Source organism: Mauremys reevesii, linkage group 3 (genome assembly GCF_016161935.1).
Source record: "Mauremys reevesii isolate NIE-2019 linkage group 3, ASM1616193v1, whole genome shotgun sequence".
In the NCBI taxonomy this organism is placed as follows: Eukaryota; Metazoa; Chordata; order Testudines; family Geoemydidae; genus Mauremys; species Mauremys reevesii.
In genome coordinates, this window is record NC_052625.1 from 79,041,710 (window position 1) to 79,067,837 (window position 26,128).

Below are 26,128 nucleotides of genomic sequence, written 5' to 3' on the forward strand. Positions count from 1 at the left end.
TTTCATTTTATAGACCAGCAGCCTGTAACCTCTAAACATTTTTGCAGTTTACTGGTGGCAGCCTAAAAAGCAATGGAATTTGTTTCCATGGGAACCTGCAGAGCTGCAATTTTGAACAGTCTGGAATTTTGACAAGAGACAGGTTTGTAACAAGGGCCTGATCCTGAGAGATACTGAGCACTTGCAGCTTCAAATGATGTGAGTGGGAGCTGGTAGGTGTCTAGCACTCCTCAGCACCACACCTTAAAAGCAGAGGGTAAGATTTACAAGTACAGCATTACATTTCTCCACTAGGGACACTTGGTGCTAGAGTCACAAAAGGACTTAGGTGCCTAATTACCACTTTAGGCACCTAAATCCCAGAATCAGGCCCCACTGGGATACACAACATCCTTTTTCAACCTCCACCAAATGCTGTAGGAACCTAAACTTGCTTGACACATGTTTTTGCAGTTAAAGTTCCCTAGGCACCTATGTTTCTGCCTCTGAGTATGCTCATTGCTGCCCCATGCCAGGCATCTGGATGCATAAACCCCAGAGCGATGCAGGAACCGTGAGAAGATAGGCGTTCTTCTGCCTAACTTAGCTGCAGGACTTGATCTGATAAGCATGCTCTGAGTTTGGGCCCTACAGGTGAATTTACACAAAATGCCAAGGACAGGGAGGAGGTCCTGCCTCGTAATCTTTAGCCCAGGAGTTAGGGTACTCACTTGTGATGTGGGATACCCCTAATTCTCATTCCCTCTCCACCAGAGGAGAAGGGATTTAAACAGAGGTCTGCTACCTCACAGGTGAGTACTCTAATAACTGGGCTCCAGGGAAGTCTGATGTGGGCCTTTTCCAGTTTCTCCTGTTGAATCATAGAAATGTAGGGCTGGGAGGTACCTCGAAAGGTCATCAAGGCCACCCCCAGGCTGAGGCAGGACCACCTAAACCTAGATCATCCCTGGCAGGTGTTTGTCTAACTTGTTCTTACAAACCTCGAATGATGGGGATTCTGTTAACTCCCTTGGAAGCCTATTCCAGAGTTTAATTGAACTAATCTGAAACTTCACATCACCTTCTTTTCTGTTTGAATAAACTTTGCTTTGAGGGGTAATCCTCAGAAGAATCCACTTCAAAGGACTGCAGCTATATACAGACACTCAGGGTGTGACCTACATGCTGTTTGTGTGCGGCTAAGACTGGGGTTATATCAGCAAGGCATTGTGAGGCACCCAAGGTTGCAGGGCAGGTGATGACACCACCTCTTGCTAGTCCGTATTGCACCCCATCTGGGAGGTGGGAGACCTATAGGGTGACCAGACAGCAAATGTGAAAAATCAGGACAGGAGGTGGGGGTTAATAGGAGCCTATATAAGAAAAAGACCCCCAAATCGGGACTGGTCCCTATAAAATCGGGACATCTGGTCATCCTAGAGACCCAGGATCCAGTCCCCCTACTCCAGTGACTTTTTCAAATTATTTATCCACAGTGCAACGGCTTCAGGGCTTGAACTAGGGCTCACCCACGTCCCAGGTGAGTACTCTAACCACTGGATTAAAAGGTCACTCATAAATTTTACTCTTTTTATTGTAAACGTAAGGGAGCTGTGACATTTTTTTACTTCAAATAAGGACTCACCAATCTGAAAAGGTGAGAAACACTGACCCAGAGATATCAGTGCACCTCAAAACAGCCAAGTCAGGAACTTTATCTGCAGCCATTTATTTGGCCACCAACATTGAGATGGCTGAGGCCTTGGATCACCTCCTGCCCCCAAAGGAGTTGTGTGCCCCATGGTAAAGCTTTTCTAGCCTACCAATACAACCAAGTTATGGATTGCAGCTATGAAGTGGCTGTCCTTTGACACAGATTCATCATAGTTAACATTTGTATCATGGACAAGCAATAACTGTAATTTAACCATATTTTTTTAATTGAGTTAAATCATGGCAACGCCGGTGGGCATGGCTCAGCGTTCACATCGCACTCCCTGTCAGTACCCGGCCCAAGCCAGGGAAGCTAACGAGCCGAGCAGCAGACCAAAATCAATGATGAAGGTTGCGCATACACTAAGAAGAAGCTGGCAATGCTGCTGTGACTGGGTGAAGGGAAAACCATGTTGTAACCATGTAACCTCTGACTCAGTTGTGTTTGTAGATGGGCTGTGAAAGTATGAAATTAGATAACCTCCGATTTTTTTTCTCAAGAAATGCAGATAATTTGGAGACCTCTCAACAGGACTTTAGTAAGAGGAACCCCTGTATAATTAGACCACCACCCCAATGTTCAAAACCTGGGCAAGGTAGAACATGCTTAGCTGAAAGAGCTTAAAAAAACAATTATGCTAGAAGTATAACAGACTGTTTGCTCCAACATTGCTGAGCAGCTGGGAAACTAGATTACATATAGGAAGCAGGCCTGTAAAACAAAGATATTAAATCAAATCTAATGGTGCTGCCATGTTAGCATTAAAAAAGATCTCAAGTAATTGAGTTCAGCAGCAAAAATAAATAAATAAATAAAATAAAATTCAGTACCAAGTAATGAAAACGCATCTTTTTTTGCTTAACACTGTGTTTAATTTGAATGTTTATGGTAAACAATACACAAAACGAACAGTGTTTTTCTGAGAACTGTATCCTGTTAACACATTAGGTTGCTGCTGGATAACGTATAGTATGGTTTGTTGAGTGTGGCCTGAGAGAAAGGCATTGGGGATGGGTCTGTAGAGAGGACCAAGGACATGGGCTGAGCAGTCCTTGGAGAACCCTTTAAGCCAGCAAGTCAGGGAAGAAGGCTTGACTGATATTTTTTTTCTTTTTAACTTCATTTTGAGTTCCCTTTGTGACTAAAAACAAACCCCAAGGTGAGGATAAGATTTGACCCACTACAACTTGCATTGTTTGTGTGTGGAGCAAGGTGAGGGGGAAACTGCCTCTGCTCATTTCCTAATACATGCTTTGATGCAATCCAAATTCTAATCTCTTGCAATTTTATTTAAACATGCAGTGATAGCTGGACTATTTTTTGTAAGCCACAGCAGTGTGGTACTATTTATTGACTAGTGTTTATAAAGGAATTTAAGATCCTCTGATGGAAAGCACTATAAAAATGCAAAGTATTTATTATGATTCTTATTAAAGGGATGATGTAAATGTTGGATATTAGTGCTGATTGAATAGAGGAGAATGTTTTCCACTCTTTTATGATCAAACATTTGAGAATTAAAGTTTTATTAGCATGAACATTTTAGAAAAGTGAATTTCAGGTTCAACTACAGGACTTTTTGCTGATAGCAAATATCAGATTGTATTCTGAATTTTAAAATTCACAGTTTGTGATGTATTGGTCAGTTACTTTGGTCATCCGATCAAGGAACAGACACAGTACCATGTGACTTTACATATAAATTTATCAGCACAATAGAAACTGCACAGTTTAGATATTTGTGATGAACTGTTTTTAGTGACCTCCAGACCATGAATTATTCACTGTAGAAATTTGAAAATTATTTTGTAGAATGAGCACACTGGAGAATTTTGCAATCTGTTTGTAGAAAATTCATAAACAGAAAAAAAGTCTTATTTTGTCTAATACTTTAGTTATTTTAAATTATTCGTTCAGCTCTAATAATGATTGTGATAATTTTCTTGCCGCTACTGTAAGAATTCTAAGCATGCCTTTCTTGTATCTTACTTTGGAGAAAATGTGCCCATAACATAAGAAAGTAGATTACTCATATCAAACTAGTTAAAGATAGTGTTCTGGAAAGACAGAAATCCTGTCTGATCCCAGAAGATTTGTGAGATGAGCCAACTGTGAACAATCAAAGCTTTTTGGGTTCATTTGCTTTTAGTGATTACTGCGGTGTGAAAGAAACGGGTAATCATCTTCCAAGAATGTCCCAGAATATCTTGAGGTGAAGTGTTTGGGGATTTACATAGTATTCCAGATCTATGATCAGCTGATGCCTGTTGTTGGTTCTCACTGCTTGGCAAAACAAAGCAGCTGTAAACCTAGTTTAACTGGCCCATATTTTATGGCTGTTTTGTGCTGCTCCAGAATGAAGTAAATCAACCAGAGTGCACCACTGAACCTAGTTGTGAAAGTAAAAAATATGATTTGATGTTGATACTTCATATATTCATTAGAAATATTACATGGTGACATTCTGTTTCAGTTTCTTGTTTAGTGTTCATGTATGATATTTTTAATTTAAAAGAACAAGGAAGTTCCCAAACAAAAACTACAATGGCATCTCGGCTGGGACCTCCTAGGGTATGTCTACCCTGCAATAAAACACCTGCAGTTGGCCAATGTCAGCTTACTTGGGCTTGTGGGCCTCGGGCAACGAGACTATTTAATTGTAGTGTAGACATTCCAGCCCTTGGATCATGTTTCACCTTTTTCTGCTACATTGAAGAGCCCCTTATTAAGTATTTGTTCCCTATATAGATACTTACAGACTATAATTAACTCACCCCTTAATCTTCTTTTTGTTAAGATAAATAGATTGAGCTCCTCAAATCTATCACTGTTTTGTAATCCTTTATTAATTCTCATGGCTCTTCTTTAAATGCTCCAATTTATCAGCATCCTTCTTGAATTGTGGGCACCAGAACGGGACACAGCACTCCAGCAGCAGTTGCCAGTGCCAAATATAGAGGCAAAATGACCTCTCGATTCATACTTGAGTCCCCTGATTATGCAGACCAGAAGCGTAGCCAGGATTTTGGCCACAGCATCACACTGGGAGCTCATGTTCAGCTGATTATCCATCATGTTGACCCACAAATTGAGGGATGATAAAACCAGTAGTCCTTTTCCATTTCAGCTTGAAAGGGCAAAAAGGTCTAGGTCCTGCTGAAATCTTGCCCCTTCCTTCTCCCCCTGCTTGTAGCAGGAGATCTTTTAGTCAACCCACTTGCCAGGAATGCTATTCCAGAGCTTGGGGACATGTGTGGCTGCACATGCCTTGGGCTGGCCCTGTCATCGTACTTGCTATTGATTCAGCACAAGGCCTAAATGCTGGGACCCCAGTGAGGCCTGAGTGTCCATGTGAACTCTTGTAGTTTTGGCAGGATTCATAAAATGTGGGCTGCAGCTTTGATTTCCCTGGCTGGCTGACCATTTGCAGGGTACTATGGGGAGACACAAAAGTGAGCTTAGCTACAATGTCTCCCAGCGATACGTTTTACAACCCCCTGGCAAGGATTGTTTTTGAAGCTGCCAATCCTTTACTGGTTGCAAAAAAGTCATTTGATTTTTGCCAAATCCACGTTAAGCGCCTCTCTCTGATATCTATGCATTTCCCTTTCCTTTTGTGATTTTGGATTTGGATGGAACCGTGATAGGATGATCGCCTGGTTGCTATGGAAATCCACACTGGTTTTTAGAACAAATTTGTGTAACATTTTCCTTGTGCACTTATCAGCAATACCCTCTAGTGGAAAATGCCTGTATTTCATTGGCCGTATTTTGTGTGAACAGAAGGTAATGAGTGAAGCTGTTGAATCATGAAGTGCAATAGTTGAATGCAAAGATTCAGCTGGAGTTTAATAAAGGATTTCAGGACTAGATTAAGCTTCTGAGGAGAACTAGTAACCAACTTCTTTTCAGTTTTCAGTAAGCGTCCTGTCTTATGTCATTTCAGGTCATCCAGGTGAGTCGCTAAGGATCAGCCTTCTTATTTATTTTGTGTAGCTTTGAAATTGTAATCTCCCTCCAGAGCATACTGACGTCTGATTCCTCATCCAAACCTCCTTATAAGAAGCTGAAAATTACTGCTCTAGAATCTTGTTTCTGGATCTACTTGCCCAAAATCCCTTCATCCCCAAAATGGCTTTACCAGCTGTAAGTAAGACCGGTGAAGTATTCCTGATAAAAACTAGCTTGATTAACTCATCAGAAACTGGCTAGATGGGGACCACTTTTAGAGGGAATTCTTAATTGACCACGGTGCTAAACAGGGCATCTTCTGTTGAGGTCACTGTGGTTAAAGCTGTGAACAATTGTTGCACATGAAAGCAAACTCAGGCCCAAACCTATAGCAGTGTGGCATATTGACCAGGGAGAGTGTTGTGAAACTCTTTCTTGCAGGATGGAACTCTGCCCAGGCACTGCTGAACCTGCTCCAGGCTGCTTAAAGCACATTTTGTATCTTTCAGCCAAAGCAGGGGGCAAGGACAATACGTCTCTGTCCTATATACAGCTTGATCTTGCTTGGAAATGTGACAGAATTTCTGTAATGCAATGAGAGAGTCCATTAATGTGATGAATGACTGCAGGGAAACTGCTCATGTTGAAAAGTGGAGTAAGTGGCACCTTTTCCCCACTAGGCTGTCTGACACAATCCTTGCTCCTCTGTGCATCCAAAAGCAAAACAAAACTGTAATTCTGATTAACAAGGAGGAAGCCTGTGTTGGTCTTACTCTGTTCCGAAGGAATCAGAAAGTATCACAGGCTCTATGTGAATGTTACTCACATCTACTTTGCTTATACTTATGTATCATTTGAATGAACAAGTTATCTGCATCTCATTTTAATGTTGTACAATCAGTATATATATAGAGAGAGAGAGAGAGAGCGCTTAGTTTTAAAAATATTCTGAAATATTAGAAAAATTGAAGGCCTAATTTAAAGCTGTTTTCAGACCACCTTGTTCTAGCTGAGTATGGGACATCTGACTCATTTTTCACCTAGCTAAGATTCTTTTGCAGTTTCTCCAGTGTTCTGAATGTCAACTCTTTTTGCTTGTACTTCAAGCATACATAATCATTTCATCTCTGTTTTAATTTAAAAAATAATATAGCCCTAAGAAAATTAAATTAAAAACATGCCAAGAAAATCCTGTTTTATATTCCTATTTGAGGTCCTGTAGACCCTCGGTGCTGTATCTTATCTATACATAACACCAGTTGCTATAAAATATTTCAGTGCTAGACAGTAACAGATAGTTGATGGGTCCAACAGCATAAAGCCATGTAGTTGTCCAGCTGTGCTACCCAACCCAATAGGGAAGCATCTGTAACTAGCTTATTTATGAGTGGAGGGGGAAGGAAGGGAACCTCTACACACATAGTCTCTTTGTTTTCCCACTAGGTGAGTGATGCCAGGATGCTCTGGGGAATTGAGACTTGTTTGTCTAGGGTGTCTCGGGTCAGAGTGTAGACTGTCTATAATCATGCCTGCAGGCACCAAGGATGGAGCCTTGTGAAGGGTGTCAAGTCAGTGCAGGAGGCCTAGAGGGATGAACAAGCTGTCGTCTGAGGGCTCAGTCAAAGTTGAGTGATGAGGTCCCTCTCTCCTATGGTTTGTATGCTTTGGCCAATTCCAGAGTCACTTCAATAAAATCTATATTCTGTGTGGGGATTAAAGTGGACGTTTCTAGGTTTAACTGAAGTCCTAAGAAGTGCAGGAGGCTGAGAAAGGACAGAACTGATGATTGAATTTCCCAAAATGATTTCCCCATGAGCAGTCAGTCAGCAGGGTAAGGAAAAACTAGGCTGCCCTGGTGACTCGGGTATGCTGTTACCACGGAGAGCGCCTTCGTGAAAACTGTTGGTGTTGCCAAGAGACCGAAGGGAGGAATTGTGTACTGATAATGTTCTAGGCCCACTGTAAAGAGCAGGAACCTCCTGTGCATTGGGCGAATGTCTGTATGAAAGCTGGCATCCTTCAAATCAAGAGCTGCAATCCAGTCACCTTAGTTTAGGGAGGGGATTAAACAGGCCAGGGTGGTCAGCCTGAATCTTGAATGGTGTTTGAAGATATTTAGGTATCTGAGATCCAAAATGGGTCTACAGCCTCCCTTCTTTTTGGGAATGAAGAAGGATCTGGAATAGAAACCCTTCTCCTTGTGTTGAGGCTGAACGGGGTCTATTGCTCCTAGTTGGACAAGGGAGTTTACTCCCTGTCTGAGGGTCCTCTTGTGAGAAGGGATGGAAAGGAATTCTATGGAGTAGCCAATGGAGATGATCTCTAAGAACCATCGGTATGACGTGATATGTTGCCACATTGGGGAAAAAAAACTTGGCAATGTGGCCGCCGAAGAGGGTGAGGGTATCTGGTAGTGTGGAGGCTGGTTGGTGGCTCTTGAAGGTTCCATCAAAATGACTTTTTGGTGTGAGGCTGATGCTGGGACTGAGAGGGAAATGATGGCAGGGTGTTCCCTGTACTGGGGGTGTACCCTTTGTTGCTTCCTGGGGGGACTCATTGCTCCTTTGATGGTAACAGGGCTGAGGAGCAGGATGTTGTCTATATGGAGGTGGCTTGGAGTACTTCCTCCGAGGTGCTGGATGTAAATACCCACGGAGCGGAGAGTTGCACAGAAGTCTTTGAAGGTGTGTAACAACTAGTCTGATTTTTTTGCTAAGCAGATTGTTGCCCTTGAAGGGGTGGTCTTACATGTAGCGTGAACTTCCTTGGGAAAACCAGAGGAGTGAAGACATGAAACCCACTTCATGACAACTGCAGTCACCATGGATTGGGAAGCTGTTGGATGTAGTGGACACAATGCCAGGAGGGGTGACCTAGCTATCAGCTTTCCCTCATCAAGAATAGCCGGCAACTGAGGCCTGAACTCCTGTGGAAGCTTATTAGCAAACTCAATTTATTATCCTTAATAAAGTTGTATTTAGACATCCGTGCCTGCTAATATGCTCTATGAAATTGTAGGCTGGTGAAAGAAAAACTTTTTCTTCTGAGGTGATCCAATCTTCTGGCATCTTTGTTGGAAGGGATGGATCTAGATTGGTGCAGTGTATTGTGATCAGTGATTGCCTGGACAACTAAGGAATTCAGGGTGCAGTGAGAAAACAAAGTACTTTTTCTCCAACTTTTTTTGGAGTCAGGACACAGGTGGCTGGAGTGTTCCAAACTGCTTTGATCAGTTCCAATATGGCTTCCTTGATTAGAGCTCCACCTTGCTAAGGCCTGTAATATGGACACCTTGTGGGTAGGGTCCTGAACATTCTCCAGGGCAATCAGGAGAGGCTCTGCAATCCTCCTTAGGAGGTCCTGAAATTGTTCGGGTAGTGATTTGGTGGCAGTGATGAGACAGATGCTGCTGCCTCATCAGAACATGAGGCAGAGAGCGCCGCAGGGGTTGCTCAATCTGTTCCTCCTCCTCATGGCACTGTTGAGGGAGCTGAGGCTCTTCCCTGTGAGGTGATCTATCACAAACTCCCGCTCAGAGTCCTTGAAGTCAGGAGATCTTAAGGAATTACTGAGTGTGGGGTTGGGGGCAGGAGGCTCATCCATTCTGAGTCATAGGGAGCACTCTCCCTATCCTGGCACTTTGTGCTCTTCAAATCTCACTAATGTACCCCATGCCCTCAGATTGTGGGGCGTCGTGAGGCTCAAGTAAATTTTCAATTTCTTAACTTCTTCCATTGAATATTTTGGCTGACTCTGGGTCTCTTTGCAGCTGTTCCCCATAGCATCTCCCTGCTGACACAAACACAGCCAGCTTCGACAGAACAGAAGAAACATTCAAAATAATGAGCATAACTCCAAATCATGGGCCGATAAAAGGCTCGCACAGTCACTGTAAAAATATCAAGTGTTGAGACCCAGGACTAAAAGTACTGATAAAAGCAGGAGCCTGCCACAATGCAATGCTACAAAAAACAGACTGAAAAAAGACTTGTGGGGGAGCAGGGTGCCTGTCACTACTTCACTGAAATAATCAGCACTATGTTCTGCAGCAGGGGAAATAAGTGACTAAGACACTGTGATGCTATGTACTGTCCATAGAGCTATTTCATGCACTGTTTTAATGAGCCTGCTGGTTCATTGCTGGGTCCCCTTGGCCTCCACACACACATTTCATGATGACCTAGAGGGCAAAGATTGGGCCACAGGTCACCCCAGGATGGAGGAGCCAGGTCTGCACCTGCTGAAGAGAGGGATATACCACTAAGCGAGCCATAGTAACCAGGAATAGCTAGTGGCAGTGTGAGCAGCAGCCTGTAAACAGCCAGGGAATTGGTGCCAGGGCGACGCCTGGCAGCACAGTCTGAGAGCTGTCAGGCGCGGTCCCTGAAGGGTGGAGGAAGCAGTAGTGCAGGATGAGGGGAACTAGTCCCGCTCACATCTGAAAAAGGAGAGCAGCCGAAAGGGGAGGCAGCGATGGTTGGGCTGGGAGAGGCCCTTTGGGGCTGCTGGTGTGATGAGCAGAGCTAGTGTTGGGAGGAGGCTGCACAGCAATTAGGGCTGTGGCATAGACACCTCAGAAGCTGTTGGGTGGGGTGGGGAGTGCGGCCTGCAGCAGCTGGGGACAAGGTGACACCCAGCCCCTCAATGCAGCAGTGCTCCCCTTTTCCAACTGGCTCTCGGCCAGGTTGTTGTTTCTTCTGGTCCCAATTCCCTAGGCCTGGGCTTGGAGGCTCTGCTCCCTGGCATCCCATCTGTAGCCAACTTTTCAATTGCGTCTCACAGAACAACCTTTTTGTCATTTCTTATTGCTGGTCACTGTAGATCAGTGGTTCTCAACCTATTTATCATTGTGGGCTGCATATGCGGCCCACAAAGTATTACCTGGGCCACAAGCTGAGAACCACAGTGCCCCCCTACTTAACCCCCCCGACAAACCCCCTGTGTTCAGCACCCTCCACCCAGCGACCCCTCCACAGTGTGGGGCCAGGAGCGGAGAGCTGGGCATGGGCCCTAGGGCAGGGACCCCAACCCCGGACCCTGCTGTGCGGGGACCTCCGACCCCACCATGTGGGGCTGGGGGGCAGCCAGGACCCTGGCTCCAGGACCTTGCTGTGTGGGACTGGGTGGGAGCCCGGAGCCCGCCAGGCGGCAGGGAAGCTGGAGCCCAGAACCCATCATGTGGCAAAGCAGCTGGGAAGCCTGGAGCCCCCAGCTTGTAGCACATAGCTGAGCTGGGCCGCAGCTGTATGCTAATTTAGAACCGCAGCTGTAGATCATTCAGTGCTTTCTTTAGGTCAGCTGCAGACCTGGGGCCTTGCCTCTCACAGGACCAGTTACCCAATCCTAGCCCTCAAGGTCACGCATCTTAAAGCACAGAGAGTAGGCGCAGCAAATAAGGAGACAGCAGGTGTCGCTACGCTGTACAGCAATGTAACAAATGTGTAACCCACACACCTCCTCAGCGTGCGGTGCTCTGTCCCCACTTAGAGAGAGAGATTAATGAGTCTGCTACAGCCTTAGCTAACAGCCATATGGCTTTTAACTCACGCAGTAGAGTCTTATGCATTTAGCTCCAGTGATCTAAAAGCACCAATTCCTGCCATGGGAGGGGTCTACCTGTGTCAGCCCTGCAGTAGATAGGAGCTAGCAAGCTGGTGTGCGTGTGACAAAAAGCCAACTTAGCAGCTCCTGCCAACACACACTCCCTGGGCTGTGAGTGCTGTGTGCACCTCTTTCAGACAGCACACAATGTCCTCCTCAGCATGGTGGCTTGATCACCTCATGAGCTCTTCCCAGTACAATATGCTCTACAACTGATCCCTTGGAGCCAGACCTAATTATTCCCATTCTTTCCTGGCTTCGTCTCAGCCCACTCCTCAATCCCCAGCTCTACAGCGAGGCTTAAATATCATTTAAAACACACACACCCTTTGTTGACACTTCATCAAGTCCCATCCAGGATCCGGTCTTCATCATGTGCTCATCTTAGGGTGGTGCATTGCATGAAGAAATTTAGGTTGGGGCTTATTGCTGCCTTCAACCAATTTGGACACCCCCGTCTCTACTTGGACCAGCTATAATTTACTCTGTATAAATTACATGTCTTTCCCTCTTTTAGTCCGTCTTGGGAAGGATTTTAGAAACCTCGCATATTTAGTATTAAAATTCACCATATCACAAAGTCTTACTGATGCTGCAGTACCAGGTGCAAATGTCCTAGTTTTAAGCAATATACTGACATTTAAGGCCTTAATATACATTGGTTAGGACTAAAATGTATTAAGAAGCTGACATTAAAACGGTTCCAATCCTGTGGGATGCCTGGTTGAACATACTGGACTAGCTGTCCAATAAAACACAGCGATTAAAGAGGAGATTCCATTTCTTGGGCTTATGTAAACAGGAAGTGATTGTTTTTGGTACATCATCTTTGGCATTGTTCCTGACAGGACTCTGGGGCAGCTATGTGAAAACAGCAAAACCTGCTATACCACGAGATGTAAGACTTTTTAATTCAGATGAGGAAAGAGTTCGTTTGTAAACGCGCCACAGAAACAACTGCAATGCTGGTAGGGTCTGTATTTTGGGTGAGCAGCGTGTTCCCCTCCTCTCCAAAAACAGGGTGAAAAGTTCAGGTGTGTTAATGTTGTACTGTGGCAACACCATGGGCAGTGGGTATACTAGGCTGGGGGTGGCCTTGCCTCCCTTGGTACCGCTGCTGCTGATGGACCCCCGGTTGCAGGGTTTTTGGGGGGGGAAGTTTTTGCCCAAAGGCGGGTTCTGGGGTGGCTGAGGAGGCAGTATGTGCTATTCAGCTTCCTGGGTTCATCAGTAATCACGCTGGACTCCAGGGAGATTACTGGTAGCCAATACCACCTCCTCAGTGGCCCTGGAACCTGCGTGGGACATATCAAAAGCTTCTATGGATGAGAGTGAGAGGCAACCGCATGTGAGGAGGGACAGGGCTTTTCCCAGGGCTGTTGCTACAGCCTTCAAGAAGGGATAGTGTTGCCAGGGTGGTGCCTGTGGTATGGCATAATCTGGCCATAGCAGGTCTTAAGGAGTTGTATGGAGCAAAAACCTGACCCTACTCCTTGTTAGTATAGTGGTGAGTATCTCTGCCTGTCATGTAAGAGACCAGACTTCAATTCCACCACAGGGACAGTGATGCCTTTTGAATGGGGAGAAAAAAATGCCTGGCCTGACCAGCATATTCCTCACCTCCTTCTTCTATGGTGACTTCTGTTCACACCCTGAACTGTCGATTTTCACTTCCAGAGAGACAATTAGCCCACATAGCCACTTCTGCCTGCTTGCCCTCTATGGCACCTTCCGCCACTGTGACTGGGCCCAGCTTCAAGACCTGCGCGTTGGGGCACATTTCGGAGTCGCAAAGGGAAATACTCTGGTCCAGGGCATGAGGACACTCACTTAGCCAAACCGGGGGAGGGGCAGCTGGTCAAGGGGCCAGAAAGAGAAAAGCAGACAGGCAGCAGGCTGGTCTCCTGTCTTTTTTCCTTTTGTCACCATTTTAACTGTGACAGTACCGGAGAGACTTGATTAATACCTGTGGCCGCAGCGTAGGTAGGTGGCCACCCTGAGAGCGCAGAACTGCTGTGTGTCACCTAGTGGCTGGCCATGGTTGTATACTGGTTAGCACTCTGAGCCATGGCTGCGGCAACCTCAGCTCGAATCCAAGGCCTTGGCTACACTTGAGAGTTACAGCGCTGGTGGTGGCTTTACAGCGCTGTAACTCACTCCCCGTCCACACTGGCAAGGCACATACAGGCTGTATCTCCCTGGCTACAGCGCTGCTTGTACTCCACCTCCACGAGAGGAATAAAGACAATAGTGCTGCTGCAGCGCTGGGGTGCCAGTGTAAACAGTGATTACTCTTACTATGCTGTAATTGACCTCCGGAGCCTTCCCATAATCCTAAGTAAAGAAAGATAAACTCTCTTTGGTTTGTTGTGATGCCTCTGTTTGTTTTGTTGTGAACTGGGGCTCCCGGAGCTGCTTATCAAAAAACCACAGCTCCTGTTTGCAGTGAATGAGCAAACAGGCAGGGGGCTCCCTTTGGAAGGCCCACAGCTAGTGGTTGCTTGAAGAGAGAGGGAGGTAGGGCGCTTGAGGAGAGAAGGTGGGCGGTGGGGGGGGGGCGTTTCAGGGAGGCTGCTTATCTGGTCTGTGAGGAAAAAAAACAAAGAGGGCTAATTGCTTTCAGTGAGTGAGTGGTGGGGGAGGGGTTGGATCTTGCAAGGCAGGGAGCTGACACAGTGTCGGCTCCAAAACTTCTCTGTCTCTCTCTCTCTCGCCCCCACGCTCCCTGTCACACTCCCACCCCACCCCTTTTGAAAAGCATGTCGCAGCCACTTGAACGCAGGGATAGCTGCCCATAATGCACCGCTCCCAATGCTGCTGCAGATGCTGCAAATGTGGCCACGACAGTGCGCTGGTAGCTGTCAGTGTGGCCAGACTGCAGCACTTTCCCTACTCAGCTGTACAAAGACAGGTTTAACTCCCAGCGCTGTACAGCTGCAAGTTTAGCCATACCCCAAGTCACGTTTCGGTGGCAGAGCTCCTGAAGCGTAGCTAGTGGCTTAGCCTGAGTGCGTCCATTTGCAAAGAGAGCCAGCAGCTGGTCCCTAGTTTCCGCTTGGTGAAGGAAAGTCAATCAAGTAAATCCATCAGAAAAAAGAGTAAGAGGAATTCTTCCCGGGCGCCAACGTCTGGAACTAGCCTATTCCATCCTGGAAATGTCTGTGTTTTGAATGTCTGGCCACTGCAGGTTTAAAGGAAGGCTGTGCCGGCCTGAGAAGCTGCGGCCCTCCAGAGGTGCTGCTAAAGCCAAAGGGACCTTGAGTGAGTTTGTGATGGTGTGACTTTGAGGAGCGTCTGAAGTGCGGAAGGGGGGAAGGTAGCCAGAAATGGTTGTCAGAGGAACAAGGTACTGAGCAGCCCGTCAGTGAGGGAAAGGTCCCAGGTAGCCCCCCCACCCCCAAAGGCAGCTTGCTGAGGGGCTTTTCCCTGCAGTGGCTTGGGGTATGGGGAGGGGAGGCATGGCACACAGACTGGCCCAGGACTTCTCTGGCCGAGGGAGGGGGCACTCAGGACTTCTCCTCTGGCCGAGGGAGGGAGCATGCGGGACTTCTGGCGGGGGGTGGGGGAACTCATGGCCCCAGCTGCAGGGGTGGGGAAGATACACAGCCGGGAGCTAGCCTCCCCTAAGGGGGGGGGCTCCATCCGCTGCCCGGGGCAGCACCCACTTGCCCAGTCAGGCTTCCTCCCCCACAGATTATTATTAGCACATACAAATCTCTGTAGTAGTGGGCATTTAAAGGTCTTGAGAGATGTGGGTATGTACATAGACAATATTGTGGACCATGTTCTGAATCAGAAATATTAGTCACAAAGGGCCTATGGACCACCGTCCCTGGTGCTTTCAAAGATGTCAGGCTTTGGATGGACAACTTTTACCCTATGTTCCTCCTGTTGGGCTTATGGTTTTCTGACTGGTGCCTAAATACAGTATCCTGGCCACAGTTGGCCCACAGTTGTGTATTATGGGTCCCGCTCTTGCAAAGGGATCAGTCAGTAATGGCCCCTTACACCCACAGGGAGTCTTATTGACTTCCATGGGACTCCAGGTGGCAGTATGAGACCACACTTATGACTCTCTTCGGAGGCGCAGGCATGTAGTTTTGTAGCCTAAGTCAGTGGGACTCTGCATGGGGAAGGTAAGCCTCTGTGGTTGTAGATTTCTTTGCAGGATTGAGGCCATATTTTTGTATTTCATCTCCCTCCTTCTTCATCACTTTTGCTAAAGTATTTCAAACAGAAAGAATGAAAGTAATGAAAACCTTGTCTGTGTCTTGGGAACCTTGAAGTAAAAAATTATCTAACTTGGGGGAGGCAGTGGGAAGAAAAAACACAGACGTCACTGACTTAGGATTTTTTTAAAACCTTTTATTAATTAGTTTTGCCAAACAGATAATGGACTCTGAAATTCATTTGCTAAAAAGTTTCAAAGTGAACGCCACACTTGCCTGACACAAAGTATGCCTCTGTGACAGCAGGTACCATCAGCTTATGGCAACCGTTGAAAATAACATTTTTATTTTGTATGCAACAATGTAAACTTCAAAAATAGTAAACTATAACTTTTTTTTCCTTTTTACATAGCATGTGATCTATCACAGATAGAAATTTAATGGCGAACCTAAATCGCATAAGTAAACATCCTGGTGCTTACAAGTTTCATAAAAAGGTGTTACATTACATTTGATGTAAATATCGTACATTTCTTTTTAAAACTCCCAACTGCAGAGTGAAAGCAACTAGCAATTCACCTCATTGGGCTCAAACTGTACATCATGAACCGTGTTTCTCTAGACCTGGCTGTCAGCTTCCTTGTTCATTTTATTTCAAGTAAAATTTTCCTCTTACTCACACTAGTGTAAATCAAGAGTAACTCCACATGGGGGTAAAATCTGTGCAAGTGAGCAGAGACTCAGGTGCACAGAGCATGAACTTGCAGTCTCTGAGCCCCCTAAATTCCCAATGAAGTCTGTGACTGACAGTGGGCACTTGTTGCCTTCCGTGGGAGTTTTAGGAGCACTGGGGCCCCCCATACTGTAAAATGACAGAAGTTACTTTCAGAGTGACCCGTTCTACACGGCTAAAGACTAGGATTCTGTAGAAGGCACTGTATTTCTCTTGCATGATCTTAAACGTGGAGCGCAGTCATGTGCAGTATAAGGAGACTGGGCTCTTTGCTTCTCCTGTATTACTTCAGTGCAAGCCTTTCAGCACATTAACCTCACTCTTGTCCTAGCACAAAGTGCACTCATCTTCACAGAGCAGTTTCCTAATCTCTCTCTCTCTCTCTTCTCTCCCACCTTCCCAAAAAGATTTGCTTTTGGTTTTTTGAAAACTTTTAAAGTTACAAGTATAGCTCTGGTAGAAAATAAACATATGACGTAGCATAGCATCTGCTCATTTTAAATCACAGTGTGTGATGTGTCATTCAGTTTCTAATGTTCAAAATATCTGCCCTGCTTCTCATGAAAATTGATCTTTAAAATGATATAAGCAAAGATAATTTGACTATACATTACATTCACTGAAAAAGAGGAGAGAGGTTCTTCTTTTGATTTTTTTTAAAGTGGTAATTCTAAGTGAAAGGTCCGATGTGAAAAAAGTGCAAGCAAATTGGACATGCCAAAACTTGATGCCTTAGACTGTATCATATCAAAAACTGTACAGGTATGTACACTATACTGGACGTATGTGCTTCGCAAGAAAAGACCCTTGGATCAGAACATACAATGTTAATCACAGAGTTTCAATAAAAATAACATTAATGAGCGAAGGATGACATGGAAGGGCGAGTTCTCCTGCTTTTGCTCTGCAGTCCTGAAACAATGTCTCCATTCCCCTCGGGGATCTCTTCCTTCTTCCGCACTTTGAGGCGGGTGAGGAGCTTCATTAACCAGACATCCCATTCCTCTGGTAGAAGCAATAAGAGGAAGCCCAGGCCAATGATGACAATGGCAATTACACGGACACTGTTGAAGACAATTTCACTCGTGTAGTGATCAACAACTGTATGAAACATTGAACTGATATTATTAAAAGGGACATGGCGTTGGGGCAGCATCTCACCCCCCCCCCTCCACACATACAGTCTGCAGTACATTGCTTGCAGAGAAGCAGCACAGGGCAGGCTTTTAATACAGGTGGGGTCTCGCTCGCTTAGAATGAGTGCACTTCTGGACATGAAACACTGGAGAACAAGCCTGTTAGAGACAGACTTATGGGTCTAGAGCTCTCCCCGTTAGTTTAACCTGGGCATTCAGTGAGTCCAGATTACCAAGGGCAGAGAGCAGCCAGAATTTGCCTTAAATAGAGCCGGGGTGCTGTGTTGCACTGCACCTTTCACCCTGCACACTAGCCAGTACTGACAGGCGGCTACTTAAAGGTATAGCAAGTCCTGCTGCCTATCCTTGCTTTATAAAGACTCCTGACACCACAGCTCAGGTGTGCATCTCTTTCACCTCCTGAACCTGGAGATGCTGAGGGGAAAAATAAGCAAATAAATAAACCATATTCTTAACTCGGGTTAAAACAGCAGTGAAGACATGGCAACTCAGCTTTGAATTTGAATTAGCAGCTTGAGTTCAACCTATAGGGGAACCAGAGGAGGAACACACGCTGCCATCATGTGTGAAAAGCTGATGTGTTTTCACTGTCATTTTAACCTGAGTTAAGAAGACACCTTTTTGCAGCACAGATATATCCTAAGAAGCTCAAAATGTGCTGGGTTTTGGAGGTTCTTTTAGCTGGATTATTCATTATAGCAAAGAGGTTAGGCTTTTACTTTCATTGTTTAAGTGTAAATAGTCGCACACTTGGATTAAATGGCAAAGGACATTGCATAAACAGTATGGTCACTAGTTCCAAGCAAAGCTATCAGAATAGTGTGTTTTTACTTCTGGGTTGTGACTCTCAAGATGGCGACAAGCAGGTGTCTGGGGTTTGGGGGGAGGAGAGGTATGCACCTGATCCTATTCCCTGTATTTCCGCCACTGAGGCAGATTTGGTAGGCCACTTGCGACCACCCTCCTCAGATCCTGGCTGTGATCCACAATCCTTTGTACTGATCCCTGCAGTGCCTTTTGGAAAGCACCACAGGAGGAAGCACAAAAGATGCTAGGGTAGAGCTGCACTGGACCAGCTGCTAGTGTGTGAATGTGCAGCCCTGGTATGACAAGATTTAGCAACCCTGGTGCACAAAGGTCTGCTCTGAACACGTAACAATATTTCACATTTACATAGCACTTTGCAGCAGACAAGCTCAAAGTGGCGTACAAAGACAGGTAAGCATTAGCTCCATTAGAGAAATGAGAAAGCTGTGGCCCCCAGAGACCCAGTGACTTGCCCTAGGACACACAGTGAGTCAGTGGCTGAACTGAGAGTAGAACCCAAGGCTCTTAGTTTGCAAGGCCTCTGCTAACTGTTTTATCACATCGCCTTATTATGAAATAAACTTTGCAGCACAACACATTGTAGTAAAGAGCTCTTGTAATTACAATACTATAATGTTGGGGTACATTGTTGTCTCACTGGTGAGAACCACGTCTTACCTTCTGAAGGCTCCACTAGAAAGTTTTTGGCCTCAAATTTTATTTCCCTTAAGAGTTACTTTTACTTGTAAGTTTTAAATGCCAAAGCCTCCCATATGTATTGCATTCCCAATCTCACTTCAGAGTGCCTGTTGCATCGTGGTGGTTGATATGCATGCTTTCCCTCTTCCTGAGTATCTGCTGAAAGTGCTCTTGCAGAGGACCCGGGGCAGTTCTGCTGTGCAGGAGACTGCAGGGCAGTAATGAGCAGTCACTGCATTGGCACCTCACATCTTCTCCCCTGCACAGCTGTGCATTGGGGAGAGGAGCTTTGGGCCTTAGCTGCCTCAAGCTATACACAAGCCTGTGGTTAAAAACGAATAGGAGAGGGGAGCTAACCACGCTTGGTGACTATATGGCCTCATGAGTGCTGATGTTAAGCAAAGAAGTGATTCTGCATCACCTTGTGTGCTGAGACTTGGGGAAGAGAATAAATGTATCTGAAAGGAGCTTATGTCCCCCCACAGGCCCAGAGCCAGCTAAACAAGTGTATGTGAGAGACAGAGAGTGGGTGCATGCACAGAGTGAGGAGCTGGAGGACAACTCTGGTGCTCCTAACCACCTTCCCCACTATGAAGAGCCAAGAGGGGAGAGGCAATGGACAGGCACATTCTGTTTCCCCAGATTCTGAATCAGAGAAGCTGCTGGAATGGTCTCCATTTCCCTGGGACCGGTGTGGGAGTTAGTGTTTAGTTTTACCAGTTTCCTTTTGTAACCCTGGCAGTGGAGGGGAAACCCGCTGGCAGACACATTCTCCTACAGAAGAAAGGAGGCAGAGGCCAACAGAGGATTCCCAGTGTGGCCAATTCTTCTCCCATTACGTGCTGGTGTTGCACTGCCTAATGGAAGGGAGGTTCAGAGCCCCATAAATAGAGCTGGTTGAAATTCTCCTCTTTAAACTTTTTTTGTTTTGTTTTTTCCCCCAAAGCAAACATTTGCACGGAAGTTTTTTGTTTCATTCAAAAATTTCAATATTTTTTTAAGACGACAAAAATATTTTTGAATTTTGGTAACTGTTTTTGTTATTTTGTTGAAACCTCAGAATTTTTTAAATTTCTTTAGACATTTTTCACAGAAAATACCATTTTCTGACCAGCTCGCCCCTTAAACTCCAGGCCAGGCACCAGTTTCTGTGGCTGCTCTTGCTTATCCCTTATCTCTCAGGAAAGTCTTGCTTCAGAGGGGCTATAGGTTGAAGACTTACAAAATTGTCATAAAAATTTACGAGCCCATGCCAAAATGTACTTGCCTAATCTTTACCATAATGATTGAGGATGTTAAACACCAATGATATTTTACTTGCCCAAGGCTGAACTATTACTATTCATAGGTGCTGGAGCTACGGGCGTGGGGGATACAGCAGCACCCCGTGACTTGTTGTGTTTCCATTATATACAGGGTTTACAGTTTGGTTCAATGGCTCTCAGCACCCCCACTGTACAAATTGTTCCAGCACCCCTGTTACTATTATACACCTCCCAGCGTGATTTCTCAGAATTTTATTTTGAAATGTAATATGATTGGTCTAAGTATGTTTAGCATTAGGCACGTTCCCTTGAACTGGTGAAGAACTCAATTAGCAGAACATTTCTTCAGCTATTAGTTTTCATCCAATCACAAGGATGACTGACTTCAAATCAGGTTTATTTTTCAGTATCCTATCTTCTTTGGAAGGTCTGTGGTTTAAAGAACAATCTTACAATATGTAATGCAGGAAAATATATATTGTTTTAACCAGTTTGTTCTCTGCTTTTTGTGGGTGTGGATACAAAACATCATTATATTCACCTCTGATAAGCTCTTAGTTTTTAGTTCTGTTGAATGTTTAAACATTAAGAGGCTTTGTATATATAGTAAAATTAAAAAGGAAGTTAAAAATTCTTACTTGCATTGACAGGGACGCTGAGTACAATTCCAAGAGAGATCAAGGTAGGATATGTAATAGCAATTCCAAAATTTAATAGAATATTGAATGCTAAAGTAAGAAAGAAAAACAACTTTCATTTTTAGATACACAGTTCTTGTGAAACCAAGCTTAGCTTATTTTACAGTACAAAGAGAGTATTTAATGGTGCATTTCCCCAGCCTTCAGGTAGCTCCCGTTAGTATTTCTGGAAGTTACCTGTACACAAAGGCCCCTACCCTGCAAGCTGATCTGCCTGGTCAGACCCTTGAGCCTATGGGAGGCCAACTGACTTCAACAGGACTCTGCTGACAGGGATCTGATTGCAGGATTGGGGCCATACAGATCGGAATATGTCCCATATCACACAGTAGTATTCAATAACACAACTACATCCCCGTGACAGTCCCCATTCCCTACGATAATCTAGTCTGTCCTCCCATTTTAAAATTGAATGTCTTCATTTGGGAAATCCTGGGTGAAAAAAGCATTTGTTTCCAGGCATTTTTGCATATCAACTGCCTGTAGATAATGGCTGCACATATAGTAAATCTAACCTTGATGATATTCAACCTGTTTGATAACAGCATTTCATTTTAAAAGAGAAGATATTGACTAAAATAGAGTTTTTATGACAAATAAATAGCTGTTGGGGAACCAACTTCATCCCTGGTCTCACTCCTTTGAAGTCAATAAGGATATGCCAGGGGGGTGTCTGACCCACAATGTATGTTCGAATATTCTAGAAATGACTGTTTGCATGGATATGGCGCTTTTCAACTCAAAGGACACCAAAGTCCAAATTCTGCACTTTGGTGTCCTTTGAGTTGAAAAGCTATTGCCTTGGCTTAATAACTAAAATGCAGCCACTTCTGTAGTGGAACATGGCGGCTGTTTGAAAGCACAAAGAACTACACTATAATCTAGGACAAGAAGGGGACAATACTATTTCCAATTGACACATTTTAGCGGGCAGAATGTAATTATCCAAATTAGAACCTGGCTAAGGCACCAGGTTAATACCTCTAATTTAGCAACGAGCGGCAGGGCATCTTCAATGCTCACATGTAGTCAAGGTTTTTGTTTTACAGCTCATCCAGAAACTCTTCCTTCAGTAGCACAGTACAGCCCTGTCATTAACTAAAGCAAAGAGTGCCACCTACGGAACCACCAACAGTACTGCAGCACACTAGATTGTCTTTGGAGGTTCCTATGCATTTAAGGAGTAAAAATAATTACCACTGAAGTCAATGGGAAGAGCCCCACTGACTTCAGCGCTAGTTGGTGAGATCGTGGCTGAACTGGCCTGGCTCTGGTTAGCTTGGGAAAGTTGACAAGGCCGCATCTTCAAACATGTGGGTATTCCATTAGAACCATGGGCATTTTGCATTTGTGTGAAGGAGAGTTTATGAGTATGCACTAGGACAAACTTTATGGGCCCGATTCTGCAAACCCTTTGGACCGAGTGCAGTGCTTACTACTGAAAGAGTTCTGTAGCTGTCAATGGGACGCTGCACGGCAGTAAGCATTATTCCCAACAGTAATCACAGGAACCAGCCCCACATTTGTAGCTGTGCAATGGGCCCTCCAGATGATGTCTCATGCTAAACTTTGGGAGCAGAAAAAAGACAAATCTACACCATTTCAGAAAAATCTAAACTTCCGGCGGGGAGGGGGAGAGGCATGGCCTCTGGCTACTGCTTCCATCAGAGAATGTTATGAACTTACAGCATTTACTTACTCAATAAGAGAATTGAAAATCCACAAAGGTTCCCCCAAGGAATAACATCAAAAGAGCTCCAGTATTCCACTTTGGTAAAGTACAGAATGACAGGAATACAGGTGATGAAAAGGACATTGAAGACACTTAACACAGACAAGAATAAGGCGGCTTCTCCAAATTTAGCGCTGCCCAGGAGAAGTTTGAACAAAACCTGCAAGAGAAAAAATAAGTGGATTTGCTTTAACTAAAAAATATGCCTGATCAGCTGACCCCTTTCCACTCCAGCAATATATTAATGCAAGGATTGCGTCTGCAGCCGATACCACTAATGCAACATAAAATATGTATGTGGAGGAGGCTCAGCACTTTTTATCCTGCAAAACAGGAAGGAATTATACAAGAAGTTTCCTGAGTGGCATATTCCCTTAAACCTGTTTTTCTTTGTAATGTTCTCTTCAGAAAAAGTAAAAATAAAACTAAAAATGAAAGAATTGGGGAACAAATAAATGTACATGACCTCCTTTATCTGGCTGGCATGTTGCTTAGGCCCTGATCCTGGTTGTAATGTTAACCATACCTCTCAGTCTCCTGCTTTTGATTTTTTCCCCACTCATTAGAACATTCTTATAAGGATTTTAATGTTCGGTTCCTGACGTACACACAACCTTACTTCAATCATAATGTTTCCTGCCTGGGAAAATATGTGTGTGTGTAAAGCATCTCTCACACCATTGGAAGCTCTGTCAATATACTAAATGAAATAAATTGAGCAGTAATCTTGTGCTGGAGAAAAGAGCTGCGGTGTTTTATAGCTGAGATATTACACAAAGAAGTGCAACTTTTTATACTCTCCCAACATGCTCACCAGCCCCCCCGTGTCGCCTCATGAATGTGCCTCAGCGCTGACCTACAGTCATTGCCCTGAGGGATGTGATGGCAATTCAGTGGCCAGGCCCCTTCAATCCCAATCATCTTTGCTTCCAATCACCTGCCAACCAGAGTGCCAATTACCTGCATTATGGCAGTGGGTTATATAATGTAAATTTTCTTCTCTCTGCTAAGGACTCAAACCACTCCCATAGGCCACTGGACAGTTGGCAACAGTCTTCACTCACCTAGCAAGTATGTGAACTCTCTAAATCCTATTGCCCATGAAAGGCCGTACATCCTAATGACCAGACCTCAGTCCCCATGCCCCTTAGAATGCCATGTTAAAAGTATACTAAAGAGGGCAGGGAGAGTTACACATTTGGTTCTTCCCTTCTGGTGGGGATGATTTGTTAAAGGGATTTAGGTCTGTGGGGAAGAAAAGGAGAAAAACATTGATTTTTAAAGCAATCTCCCTATGTAACTACAGAGGGGCCCAATTTTGCTCTCAGTTTTACTTACATCAATCTGGAGTAGCACCATTGACTTCAGTGTTTGCATTACATTTACATTAGTAAGTCAAACCTGACTTTGGCCCAGGATTTCCTCTACTGAATGCTAGTCGCTAAAATTCAGTAACTCAATTCAAGCTTTAGAGCATAAATCAAAAGGATGACGGGCGTGTTACTATCTCATTTTGAATCAATCAGAAATCTGTTTATGTTTTGTAGAAAAAAAAGCCACCTGCTACATTTAAGATACAGAAAGTGACGGCTGGCTCATTATGTCAGTATTTTATCACACTTCCCTTAACAGCGAGTTATGGACCCATCCCCACCATCCTATAAGAAATGACAAGGCGAGTTCTGATCATTAGCAGGGACCACCATTCACTTTTGCAGCCGAGGGGGCACTGAGCTTTGGTAACCTTATCTCAGACAGGAGGATGCTGCAGGAGCAGAAAAGGCCCAGTGAACGACAGAGTACAAAGAGGAGTGATTTGCGACCCCTTGTCTGTTTACTTTGAGAAGAGGAGTCAGAGGCAATATGGTAGAGTGATATAACACAATGAATGGGAGAGAGAAGGCTCATTTAGTGTGCCTAGTGACTTGTCAGATGGCTTGTTTCCCATCATGAGCTGGCGTCAGAAAGACATTTCCTGTTCCGGAATAGCAAAGCACAAAATAGCCAAGGTGCATTGCAACTTTTGCCCTGATACATGCAATATATGTGGGCAAGAGTTGGAGCCTGAATGTTGCTAGACTAAATGATCCATTGTACTGTTCTAGGATAGCAAGTCCTATATTCCTATTTCACTATGGTTTTAAAGACATTGAGTTTCTGTCTTACATCAAACTACTGTGTATCAAGTAAAATCTAAAGAGGTTAGTGTGCTAGCAGTACTGCTGTTGTTAGATTCAATTAGCCACCGTCTCTCCTTTATTTAGTGAGTTTATTCTGCTGAGAACATCCTAATACAACACACAAAACCATGTTAGTGACAGGAAACCATCAGAAATATCTCCATAGTCAGAGCTGTCCAAAGCAGCTACTTTTCATACTCGTTATTCTGAGTCCATTCTGGATCAGGTCTTTAATGAATCTGAATTCCAGTTGCTCCTCATTTGATACCTTCAGGGCAGTCTGTCTGGTTATTTCACAGAGTAATGACAAGGAGTGAGAACAGAGGAGACAGACAGTGAATGTGTCTGTAACAGAGATGGCGAAGAGGCTGCAGGAGAGGACTGGAACAACAAGCCAAAGTCAGCTGTTTGTTCCTGCAACTAGTGATGGGAAAATCTGGTATCTGCATAACATGACATTTATGTCTTCATATACCCCTTTTATCACCAATAAACAAAAACACAAGGCAGAAAATCAATTCTGTTCTGTCTGAATTGACTAGGAGGGAGTGGACTTTAATTTCCAGTCATTCCTGTAATTTCTGACAGTAATCACACCATGCTCCTTGTTCTGAACAGAAGAAAAACTGATTAAAATCCTAGAAACAAAAGCAAATAAAGCCCCAAAAAGGAGCATTAGCCCGGTCACTCTTCCTTTCTGAGGGCAAAAGACAGATTGATTCAAGTTTAGGGGTTTTAAAAATGTTCTTATGGTTGTTGTTTACATTAGAGCTACAGCATCTGGGCCTGACTTCTCTTTTTTTAACTGGAGGCCTCTTGCAATCTTTAGCGAACTTATAGTAACTTCATAGAAGGTGAAACCTGAGCTGAAGCTTTCCCTGCCCCCAGACTGATGACCCAATTCAGCAAAATACATAAGCTAGCACCTTAATTTTAAGCATGTACTATTCCCACAAAAATCAATGCTTCAAGTCAGGTCTGTGCTATGCACATTGCTGAATCAGGGTCCAAGTCAGAAGGGTATGGAGACATTTTAAAAGCCAAGAGCTTGAAAAAGCTTTTGGACAAAATTTTCAGACTTGGATTGCTAAAATTTGGCACCTAAATGAAAGGTGCCTGATTCTGAGAGGTGCTGAGCACCTGCAGCTCCTGCTGAAGTGCACTGGAGCAGATGGATTCTTTGGTGGGAGTCATTCCCCTCCTCCCCCCCCCAAAAAAGTAGGCACTTATTGCTCCTTAAATAGGGACAGATGATGCCAACATAAATAAATATTTCTTGCCAATGTTAAACTGGTCTTTATGCTTATAGCAGGTACCCATAAAAAGAGCATGCAATGTTGCCCTGCATAAAGCTTAGGAGAGACAGTATATGGTGGTAAGTTGGGACCAGCTCATTAATAAGAGGGGGTCAGCATTTTTTAGCCCGAAGAGGTTTGTGTGTAT

General features: G+C 44.5%; 1 protein-coding gene and 1 long non-coding RNA gene across 7 annotated transcripts in view; one reads left to right on the plus strand and one right to left on the minus strand.

Moving 5' to 3' along the window:
- On the plus strand, window positions 1-25,189 carry LOC120402186. Of its 2 annotated transcripts, XR_005597045.1 has the most exons (6): window positions 1-256; window positions 1,476-1,519; window positions 20,726-20,757; window positions 23,517-23,576; window positions 24,260-24,371; window positions 24,985-25,189. It is a non-coding gene; the product is annotated as an uncharacterized LOC120402186 (long non-coding RNA). The 2 variants fall into 2 exon arrangements; XR_005597044.1 differs by lacking the exons at window positions 23,517-23,576; window positions 24,260-24,371.
- SLC35F3 (solute carrier family 35 member F3) overlaps window positions 15,686-26,128 on the minus strand; it is a 256,997-nt gene continuing 246,554 nt past the window's right edge. For 4 of the 5 annotated variants that reach the window (XM_039532627.1, XM_039532633.1, XM_039532632.1 and 1 more), the window contains 3 exons: window positions 22,473-22,665; window positions 20,714-20,803; window positions 15,686-17,248 (listed from right to left, as the gene is read on the minus strand). In XM_039532627.1, the coding sequence (XP_039388561.1) occupies window positions 17,004-17,248; window positions 20,714-20,803; window positions 22,473-22,665 (528 nt within the window). In that variant the 3' untranslated portion in view covers window positions 15,686-17,003. The remainder of the gene's footprint in view (window positions 17,249-20,713; window positions 20,804-22,472; window positions 22,666-26,128) is intronic. The other variant, XM_039532629.1, reaches the window with a different exon arrangement.